Below are 11,494 nucleotides of genomic sequence, written 5' to 3'. Positions count from 1 at the left end.
TTATTTTTATAGCTATCATTTTTCTAAGATTTTATAAATATATAGTTTCTTATTTCATTTATTAAAAAAGAGCACATAGCAAAAATATTAATTATATAACATTCATACATAACTTCCATATAAATATTGTCTTCAAATATAACAGTATAAATGTTTCTGATTCACCTACGTCTAATCAACGTTATTTAACCTTACACACTATCAGTTTTAATAAAATAATTTGAATACAGCATTCTTATTTCCTCAGACGGATGAGTTCTCATTTTCTCCAAAATACCACAGAACAAAATGTCATCTGGTGTTCTATACGTTTTCCTTGGTAAATCGTGAATGATTGTCAAAAAGCATTCAGGCCGTGGGTTCCGACTTAACATTGCATCAATAAAATGCATTTCCTTTTGGTTGTCGGTCGCATGAAACAGGAAAGTCAGAGCATCAGAAAAAGACATGTAAATTGTCGGAAAATGCTTTTCGATCTCTTCATCTAAATAATCTGCGCAAAATACCCCAAAATCTATCTGAGTTTTATGTGTTATTTCGTCTCGATCTGTCAATTGCTTACAGTTTTTGTCTAAAAGACGCAGATAACCCAAAAACAAACGACCACAGGTTATGAAAACGTAATTTTCATAAAATGGTAATCTTTCTTCTAATCTTCGCTGAATATCCGTAAACATTGCTAACGGAACGACAACTTTTGTATGCAAAATTTTATAATCCAAATTACGATAGAGGCTATGAAGTATTGCAATAAATGGTTGCTTTTCGGACAATATAAATTTTTCATCGCCTAGTAATGGAACTAACAATTTTTCATATCTTTCCATTTGTACTTTTTCAGAGCTAGTGTCTAAAATGTAATCTTCCAACCAATAAAAAGCATAATGTTTCTTGGTTAATGTTTTATGCAATTCTTTAACTTTCTCCTCTGGATCTAACATAAATCTTTTTGTAAATTCTTGAAAATGTGTGATATCAGTCAATGTTTTAAAAAACCTTTGAACTGTTTCGCAATATTCTGGCAATATTACATTAGGAATATCTTTCGGATGGGATAGAAGTTTAATTAATCTAAAATCTTCACATTCTGTTAAATTATCAATAAAATGACTTAAAACACTCCAATAATGGAAGATTATTTGACAATCAGTTGCTTCACATAATAACGCAAAAGTTTCTTGAAAAAGTAGAAAACGTGATAATTTATTATTAGTCATTTTCCACATTTCTTTTAAAGCATCAGTTTTTTCTTCATAATTTAACCTTTTTAAAGCAATTTTAAGACAATGTTTTTGTAAGGATTTTTTTTTGCAAGAAGAGCATAAATCTTGTAATTTTATAAATATATCACAGACTTTAAAAGGATCCATATTGTACATCAAAGAATGAATTGATAACGCGAAATTTTGAATTTCGTTTTCATTAGACAAATGTAATGCTGTTTCCAAAGACACACAAGGTCGAAATAAGTGCAAATGTTTTGCAATCTCAATTTTTTCTTTAGCTGTACCAATTTCTTGAGTAGAAAAATATTGCTGTAACAATTCCAGAAATTCTTTTTCAGTTAAGAGTCCCCAAGGTATATCCCAGTTTGGTTTATCAGTATTTAGACTTATTCTTTTAAATTCTGCTGCTATTGAATCATGCCAATAACAGCGCAGTTTGCAAAAAAAACGACGCATAGGTTTTCTATCATATTTCCATGAACTATCTCTCTTTGTTATAATTTGAAATAAATCTTGATTATTCCTTTTTAAAACATTTATACACAAATCTTCTGGTAAGATAGTTGATTTTTCTGTTTCTATTTTGAATTTCATAGACTTAATCAAAATATCTAATTCACTGCAATCATATTTTTCATGTGAAAAGAAGATTCTGAATTCTTGAATTTTTGTTAAAATTTTCGGATAGTCATATATTTTTTTATTCCAATCTTTAAATAGCTGCAATATATTCTTAATAGTAAGCATTATACCATCGAAATTATTAATGTCTTTCATGTCTTGCTTTTCAAGCTTGCTATTGAGGATTTCAAAAAGAAAATCAAATAATTTAACTTTATCTTCATCTGTGACCCTGTTCTTAAATTCTTTGAATGTTGCATGCTTAAATTTTGTTAATAATATCTCAGGGATATCAATATTATGAATGATATTGTATAAGATTATACAATTGACAAATATATCATCACTTTGTAGTTTTCTCAAATCATAACTTCGACGATGCCTGCCAATGATTATAAAAGGATTTGGTTTATATTTTGGAAAAGAATTATTAATTTTACGGTAAACACCTACACTATAAAGTAAAATGCTCAGTAAATTCCATGAATCTTCATCCAATTTAAGAATATTAATTTCATGTAAGACATGTTGCAGAAATTGTGTTTTGAATCTATACCCTTCATGAAGGTGGCTGTTAACATAATACTCTAGAACAATTTTAATGTGGTCATAATTTTTATGAGTACTGCTAAATAATGTACAAAGCATATAACTTTTTTTAGCAGGGTTAGACTCCACATCTATAAATCGCTTTAACTCTTGGAATGCATCATCAAATGACAAAAATTCACACCAGAGGTAGGCATTGTTCATGTTGGTTAAGCAACGGATCATTGTACAATTTCTTAAATCAGTTTCATTTGAATATACTGGTTTGACTTTGCCAATGAACACGTTTTTTATTAAATCCAGCTTATCTTCAATTGGCAAACAGGCAACAAAGTATTTAAGCTTATCATATTTGTATAATGATTCATGTCTTTTACTTTGGCTATGTTTTATAAGGACGTCTTTGATTTCTTCACTACTGAAGGATTTTACCAAAGTTGGTATGTGAATAACATTTATAAAACATATAAAATCATTTAGTTTCCGATGTGGACATCTCTTTATAAGTTTCTTAGTTGATTTAGCAGATAGTTTGTCCACAGAATAACTTGCATCAATTAAATCAAATAGAAAATTTAAATACTTTTCAACATTGTTTACTTTTAAAATATTAAGTGTTTGCAATGTATTGTTATAATCGTTGTTAGTATTTTTGCAATAAATATACACACAGTTGGATTCATTCCTGAATTTCTCTAAAGTGGACAGTTGTATCTTATCATGAAACTTGTGTATAATTTCTTCAGATAAATCAACTGAACAGTAAGGAAGCCATTTTACAGCATTTTTTAAATCTTTGTCTTTAAGGTAATGAAAAAATTCATCTACTCGAGTAGCATCACGCAATGTAAGGCGTATTTTAAGCAGTAGTTTATTAAATGCTTTAAATGTCATATATGGAAGAAGATTTTTATGAATATAATCTGGATTAATTATATGTTTATAGTCATCATTAATTATCAGCCATTCGGACAACTTAATTGCCCGAAAGGCATAGAGCATATCCTTACATTTAAATGCATCCAACATAAAAACATAATTTTTTCTTTGACTAGCTACTTCTATTCTTAATAAATTATCAATATCTGTGTCATCATAGTTTATAGATTTGATCTCAAACTTTGAATCAGTGATAGCATCATCAACAGCCTTATTGAAACATCTATATTTTTCAGCTTGTGTCTCCGATTGAAACTCAGGTGCCATTGTCTGAAAGTAAAAATTACTACTTATTGAATGTTATTTGTACTGATTTTTCTTTATCATGGTCAATAAAGTTTTTTTTCTGACTACAATTGCTGTAGAGTCTTTGAAACAAATGGATTTAATTGAAGAAATAATTTGTTTTAATAAAAAACACTGAAATATTGTGCAATAAAATGAAACATCACCACTACTTGTCTAATTAATTACATATTCTTATACACTATCAATTATATGAGATAATTCCCAATAGTACTTACTTGATTTGAGATTTAACGAATAATTAATTATTAACTTTTTTGTGTTATCCAGCTTTAACTTTGAAATGCAACAACTGCTTCGCTAGAACTTAGAAGTACATTCATACTTAATTTTAATAGTTTTGCTCAAAACAACAACTGACAACTCTCAACAGTGAACACTGAACAGTAATGAGTGAAGTGTATTCTGTAATCTGTGTAAAAAACATGAAATTCAAATTTCATGTTTTTGATACGGTCGGGAATGGTATTAAAACAAACTATAAAATTTTGCAACCTTGTCCGCAGTCCGGAACATTGTTAAAATTGCAAATAAATTTATTTTTGCTGTATGGTCGTAAAAAAAATTCCAAATGTTCTGCAAACTTGGGGAAGTTTTCGCTATTATATTTCATATCACGTATTAAATTTGCAACCAATCTAAGTGTACGGAACATTTTTTGTTATTGAAAAATTTTTTTTTTATTAAACTGAATGAAAACGTTTCAAAAGTACTGCAAACTTGATACATATATCGGAAAAGTATACCGAACGGTTCTATAAATTTGCAACCTTTTATATTATAGCGAAAACATCCCCAAGTTTGCAGAACTTTTGGAATTTTTTCACGACCATACAACAAAAATTAAATTTAATTGCAATTTTACCAATGTTCCGGACTGCGGACAAGGTTGCAAAATGAGATTTATTGTCGTCCCAATGTACCATTCACTTGACCGAAGTTTGAAAACTTTTGGAATTATAATTAAATTTTCGATTTCGAATGTCTATAATGACTGGTCTATAGCTATAATGTCACATTTCTAAGTTTCAAATGAAATGTCAACAAACGCGCAATCTTTAATTTTTTTTCTGTTTAAACTTTGAAATTTGAATTTGTATAGAACTTAAACTTTTGTTTAAAATGCGAAAATTTAGTAATAGAGGGTATTTACTATTTTTTTATAACGTTCGTTTTTGAGCGTAGTTTTCTCTTTGTCGTTGTAATAAATTATTAACCTCATTTATGATTTAAACATTACGTTGGAATATATATCAGTAATAAAATGCACTTATTGTGTACAATCTGCAGTGATTTATTAAACCAATCTGAAAATATCTATGTGATCAAGTGTGGTCATTTGTTTCACTATCACTGTATAAAACAATGGATAAGCAGGTATAGCTTCAAAATATTTACATAGTCAAATTTTGTATAATATCATACTACTTACTATATTACTTCTTAAATAAATTATTTATAAAAAAAAATATTTTACAACTAAAATTAAAGTATAATTGCTATTCATCCCAAAATTCGTAAAAATTAATAAAAATCTCATTTTCTAGATCGAAATCATGTCCTCAATGTCGTATCAATGTAACAGAAAGGTGCATGTTCAGGCTTTACCCAACCATTTCAAATGATGTTACTGTTGAAGATGTCACAACATTGCAGTCAAGACTGGATGATTTACAACTGCAATTACGACAGGAAAAATCAAAATGCAACGAAAAAGATAATCAAATTAAAGAATTTATTCTTAATTTAAAAAAGATAGAGTATGCTTTGTTTTTTTAAATATGTATATTATTCATAAATACTGTATCAGAGAGAGTTTTGGGCACCTTACTTCTTTTACTTGTGTAATTAATGCAAACTTGCGTCATAGTCCAACATAGTACTGTCAAATCTAAATGGTTCATCTTCTTAAATCCAAAAGAATAAAGATAATTTTTTATATTAAGTGAAGCTCCTGTGAGCAGCTATAGGGCTTATAGCCATAGCATATATCAGAATAATTTAAAATTCCATATTGAAGACCCTTGTTAAACTTGTTATTTTTAATTTTGTCTCAAACTCCTACTTGGTTTTTTTTCTTGGCTGACTATGACCTCAAACTTCTTGAGGGTTAGATTGGTACTTATTTATATTTTAATCAATATTATTTCAGAGATTCGCTGCAAAGTTCTGAAAAAAAGTTGGTTGAGAAAACATCTGCTGTTATAGCTCTAAAAGATCAATTAAAATATGTCCAAATACAAAATAAAGAGGTTCACAAACTAAAGTCTGAAAATGCAGAACTTAATAAATATGTCAAGACATCAACTGAGTATGTAAACCTGTCTTATTATGAATATTAAATTAGTTGTATTAACAACATAAACATAAGTAGTATTACCCTTTTATAATTTTTTTTGTCAGTAGAAATAATAGAAAGGATTGCTATTATTAAGATACTAACTACATTACATATACAAATCTATATCAAATTTAAGGTATTTTTTGGCTATTACATTATTTAATTAAATATTACTATGTATTTGGTGTTAATAGCTAAATAATAACTAAATGATCATTACAGATATTAATTTTTATTAACTTATTAGACTGAGGGAGCAAAACGGTTTAAACATAATTATGGATGACATGACAGTAATTTTCACGAATGTCTAGAACATAATAATATATTTGTTTCTTGAAAATATTATTACCTTGGTGAAACAGAAATCTCACAATTTTTTTAACTGTTGTAATTATTTGGTAGAATTAAAACCTATAAACTAAAACTTTCTTCATAGTTGTTACAATCTATTTCTGAAAAGTAAAATGAGGTATAGGTTAATTTCCATAGAATAATCACATCCTCATGGTTTCATTATATAAAATGTTTAGCAAAAATTTTGAAAAAAATAATACAGTTACATCACCATCATATTATTTATTGTATGTGTATAATTTAAATTGTACTATTTAATAAAGTAAAAATCAGTAATATTTAAATATAATAGATTGTAAGCTAACACATATGTACATATTTTATTGTTTCTTAAAGTCCATCGTGATGCCACAATTTTATTTTTTCCTATTTCAGACTTAACAAAGTATTGAATGCGTGTTACGATGAGGTGGAAAAAATGATACAAGATTACGCGGACATACGAACTTTAGCTACATTTGCAACAGCATTGAAACGGTAAGTCGAAGACGCAGCTTTGATGGGATCTTTAAACAATTGAATATATATTAGGGTTGCCTGGAAGAGATCGCTTGTTAGCGATAAGGCCGCCTGTTGCATCCCTTGTAATTTTTATGTATTGTGTTATTTCTTTGCAACAAAGTGTGTATTAATAAATAAATATATTATAGATGAATAACAATGGTAAATTAAACTTGAGGAGGCCTATAAAAAGCTGCAAAGCTATCGAAGATGATGATTGACGTTAGCAAGTGTATATACCAATATGAATAAATAATGGCTTTTTTTTCTTTCATTAATGTCTATGTTATTACTTCAAATGGATATGGTTGAACCAAGTAAATCAAGTTTTTACCGCTATAAAAGTGACACCATTATCGGTAAATTTCAGAGCATTATGTGATTCGGAGAAAAAGAAAAAACAATATTGGGAGCAAGTACACCTATTAAAGCAAAAGTTGGCAAGTGAAAAGGCTACAGTGCAAACTCTTCAAAGCAATTTAGAGTGAGTACGACGAGACAAACATATTTAGTAATATAATATAATAAACATATTTTTATACAAAAAAAAGAAATCAGTGGCGCTACAACCTCTTTAGGTCTTGGCCTCAGATTTCTGAATCTGTTTCATGATCATTTTAAATCTAATAGGCAAGTAGGTGATCAGCCTTCAGTGCACGACACACGTCGTCGACTTTTTGTGTTATAAGTTTTCCTTCACCATTCGAGTAAATGTTGAATGCGCACATAGAAAGAAGTCCATTAGTGCACAGCTGGGAATCGACCATACGACCTCAGGTATGAGAGTCGCTGAAGCCCCTAGGCCAACACAGCTCATCTATACTAATATTATAAAGAGGAAAGGTTTGATTTTTTGTTTGTTTGTTTGTTTGTATGAATTGAATAGGCTCCGAAACTACTTGGCAGATTTGAAAAATTCTTTCACTGTTGGAAAGCTACATCATTCCTGAGTGACATAGGCTATATTTCATTTTAAAAAAAAATAGGCATCCTTACTAAAATTACGATAACATTAACATTTGTTTATTATTTGATACAATTCTAACAGATGGCGCTGAGTTAAAGGTAGTTTAGTTTAGGTCCGTGTCGTGGTACCAACGTTTCACATAAGTTCTTTTTTTTTTTTTTTTTTTTATAGAACAGGGGGCAAACGGGCAGGAGGCTCACCTGATGTTAAGTGATACCGCCGCCCATGGACACCCTCAATGCCAGAGGGCTCGCGAGTGCGTTGCCGGCCTTTTAAGAATTGGTACGCTCTTTTCTTGAAGGACCCTAAGTCGAATTGGTTCGGAAATACTTCAGTTGGCAGCTGGTTCCACAGAGTGGTGGTGCGCGGCAAAAACTGCCTGGAAAAACGCGCAGTTGTGGAACGGCGGACGTCGAGGTGATACGGGTGGAATTTCGTATTCTGCCTCGACGTCCGATGATGAAACTCAGCTGCAGGTATTAATCCGAACAACTCCTCTGAACACTCTCCATGGTAAATGCGGTAGAAGATGCAGAGAGACCCCACATCTCTACGCAACGCCAAAGGATCAAGCCGCTTGGAGAGATTTTGGTCGTCAACGATTCGAACCGCTCTTCGTTGAATACGGTCAAGTGGAAGAAGCTGGTACTGGGGAGCACCCGCCCAAAGGTGGGAACAGTACTCCATGTGGGGCCGAATTTGCGCTTTATATAGTTGCAAGCGGTGGCCCGGAGTGAAGTACCGTCTCGCCCTGCTGAGCACACCGAGCTTTTTGGAGGCTAATTTTGCCTTTCCCTCCAAGTGACCGCGAAACTGAACGTCGTTCGATATGTCAACGCCAAGTATTCCAATGCTGGCTGTGGCTTTAAGGAGAGTGTTTTCGAAAAGAGGAGTAGCGACAAAGGGTGTTTTTTTAGCGGAAAACGCGCAAACTTGTGTCTTTTTGGGGTTAAATTGGACTAGGTTTAGTCTGCCCCAGTCAGAGACTCCAGTTCTACTACGGTTTCCCTTGATTAATTTACTACTATGTAATATAACAAAAACCTTAGCCACAGCAACGCTTGGCCGAGTCTGCTAGTATTTTTATAAACTTGTTTATAGTAAAATGTTAACAAAAATTTCTTGTTAAATAATAAAACAAAATTTGATGATTAAAAATTCTAAATTATTTTTAAGTGTTACCAGGTTCTACCCAATTGAGTCATTTATGATAGATAAACATTTAACAATAATTTTATTTTTCAGCCAATTGATGTCACTTAATGTTACCCTGACGCCACACGATGCACCAAAATTGACGCAATTCGAAAGTAGAGCAGAACCCGAGAATACTGATAGCTTCAAACGGGAAGTGAGTCCTATCACTACATATTATTATAAAACAAAGTCGCTTTCTCTGTCCCTATGTCCCTTTGTATGCTTAAATCTTTGAAACTACGCAACGGGTTTTGATGCGGTTTTTTTTAATAGATGGAGTGTATATGTATAATAACATCCATTAAATAGTGGAGAAGTACTGTTATTTTTGAGGTTTCTAATGTGATGTCGTAAATAATTACATTTTTTCCGCTTACATTGCAAACGCAGGCTGAGCCCTAAGAGTTTTATCAAAATAATATACTAAGTATTGTACACATTGAAAAGGTCTACAGAAAAGTCCATTATGGTATATGTCTATCTCTTATGGATAACCCACATTTATATAAACAACGTTCACAGGTTTTCTGTAGTGTATTTAGTATCATTGCACCCGTGCGAAGCCGGGGCGGGTCCCTAGTAACTCATATATATATAACTATAACTTTTACCATATGACTACAATGCTGTATGTTTTCCTTCTCGGTACTTAATATCGGTTTTATTTTATGTAAAACCTTCATATTCTTGTTTAGGTTGTGGCTCCAGGACCTTCGGTGAATTCAATAGTAAAATCGGACTCGCCATACTTATCGTTGAAGCAAAGTAGCCTTCCCTTAACCGCCCTGCAACGGCGACCGAAACAACAATTACTCGATAAAAATCTTAAGGTACAAAATTCCATTTAATTTTTAACATGTAAAGGCAAGTTGATCTAAAATTAAAGCTCTCTTCTATATACAGGAGGTACCTATAATAAAGTATGCGTATTTTATAAATACTAACTTATTTTACTAAAGCATATACATATATAAAAACATCAATTTTTTATACCTTCAATGAATAAAAACACCCCTTGATTCAAACAATATTAATGCAAAATTATATTTATTATTTTTTATGTGTAAACAGTAGTACAATATTTATGTATGAATTTTTTATGTTTCAGCCATCAGAATTTGCACTATTTAACTCTATAAAAACGACATGCCAAAAGTTTAAAGAACAAGAGAAAGATAGCATTTTCCACAAAAAGGAAAAGCCAGAAGCAAATTTTTTTAAAGAAAATGTAACGGATATGGACACTTCGTACGATGGGCTTGGGGGTCATTCTAAAATGGACATATTTCCACAGCCAAGTACAAGCAATACGACACGTATTCCCAAAATATCTGCGAAACATAAGCTAAAACGTCCCAATAGTCAAGACCTAAACGAGGTATCAATCAATAAATACTTCAAAAAGTTATAAATAGTTATAAGTAGATTTTATTTTATTTTATCAATGCTAAATCAAAGTTAAGAAATCAATGTGATCTAAAATAGAAAAATATAATATATTGTAAAAATAGATTGAGATTGCAACATCTAAAGAATGACAATGACCTTAAGTTGCCTTGGAAGAAATATATTTTTCTATATATTTTGCTAGATATAAAAAGAAGAAAAAGGTGATTTCTTATTTGTACCTGTATTTGCCATTTAATTTTAACATGTAATATTTTCTTCATGTATATCTTTGTTATGAAGTTATGCTATCCGTCTATAAATTTATTTGTATAAGGGCCTGTTTCACAATGTATGGATAAAGTGCCAAATAGCTATGCAACACATAAATTATTCGAAAGATAAAAGTTCCAAATAAGATACTTCGAATTTCATGACGTATAGCGCTATCTGACAGTCGTGAAACGCAATAATACTATTTATCCTACCAATAAGTAACAAATAGCTTATTTGGAACTTATCCGGACATTGTGAAACAGGCCCTTAATTTGTAAACATTTTTTTTTTAATTTAAAAAAAAAACATCAATATGAGCCAAAACTCAGACTCTGTTACTCTAGCTGCTTCTAAATTCAGCCATAACATAATGTGTCTTTATTAAAGCACAAGTCACAGACTATTTCATAAATAAAAATATCAGTTGTATAAAACCATTTACAAAGCCTGGGGTTAAAATGGGTTAACCACAATGTCACTGGTTTGGCATAGTAATAAACTAGATTTTTTTATTTCATTTAATAGTTGATCTACATTTCGTTAATTTGTTCATCAAACATCACCAACGGTGATGTTTTCTGAGTATATTAAAAGTTTATGTCATAAATTGTACCAGTAAAGAAAAAAGATTCTTAATATTTTGCTTTAAATGTTTTGGCTTATGTTGAAACAATCACATGAAACTTAATAAATGCTAGATGTTAAGTTGTTCTGTAAATTATTTAGGAACTTAAATAAACATGATTTTTATAGTTTTATCTTTATTCATTATAAACCTAATCATCATGTTCTGATATAAAAAATACTTAAGAAAAGAAACGGTATATT

General features: G+C 30.6%; 2 protein-coding genes across 2 annotated transcripts; one reads left to right on the top strand and one right to left on the bottom strand.

Annotated features, from left to right (window-relative positions):
* Positions 1–30: 30 nt before the first annotated feature.
* Positions 31–4,044, bottom strand: LOC110999885. The gene is made up of 2 exons (XM_022269156.2): positions 3,860–4,044; positions 31–3,605 (listed from the first exon to the last, which is right to left on the bottom strand). The coding sequence occupies exon 2, from the start codon at positions 3,600–3,602 to the stop codon at positions 192–194; it is 3,411 nt and encodes a 1,136-aa protein (XP_022124848.2). The 5' UTR covers positions 3,603–3,605; positions 3,860–4,044; the 3' UTR covers positions 31–191.
* A 689-nt stretch (positions 4,045–4,733) lies between these two features.
* Positions 4,734–10,831, top strand: LOC110999888 (E3 ubiquitin-protein ligase TRAIP). Its single transcript, XM_022269159.2, has 8 exons — positions 4,734–5,018; positions 5,189–5,401; positions 5,794–5,952; positions 6,715–6,816; positions 7,211–7,324; positions 9,053–9,158; positions 9,700–9,834; positions 10,113–10,831. The coding sequence occupies exons 1-8, from the start codon at positions 4,906–4,908 to the stop codon at positions 10,413–10,415; spliced, it is 1,245 nt and encodes a 414-aa protein (XP_022124851.2). The 5' UTR covers positions 4,734–4,905; the 3' UTR covers positions 10,416–10,831.
* The last annotated feature ends 663 nt before the right edge of the window (positions 10,832–11,494 follow it).

The sequence above is a fragment of the Pieris rapae genome, chromosome 6, assembly GCF_905147795.1.
Source record: "Pieris rapae chromosome 6, ilPieRapa1.1, whole genome shotgun sequence".
In the NCBI taxonomy this organism is placed as follows: Eukaryota; Metazoa; Arthropoda; class Insecta; order Lepidoptera; family Pieridae; genus Pieris; species Pieris rapae.
This window is presented reverse-complemented; position numbering and strand designations above follow the sequence as displayed.

What these genes read in the sequence shown, in the direction of transcription:
- LOC110999888 (XM_022269159.2), top strand. Translation starts at nt 4,906, where the DNA reads ATGCACTTATTGTGTACAATCTGCAGTGATTTATTAAACCAATCTGAA. An exon ending in ATAAAACAATGGATAAGCAG is followed by an intron (nt 5,019 to 5,188) that starts GTATAGCTTCAA and finishes CTCATTTTCTAG; the next exon opens with ATCGAAATCATGTCCTCAAT. An exon ending in ACTCTTCAAAGCAATTTAGA is followed by an intron (nt 7,325 to 9,052) that starts GTGAGTACGACG and finishes TTTATTTTTCAG; the next exon opens with CCAATTGATGTCACTTAATG.
- LOC110999885 (XM_022269156.2), bottom strand. Translation starts at nt 3,602, where the DNA reads ATGGCACCTGAGTTTCAATCGGAGACACAAGCTGAAAAATATAGATGT.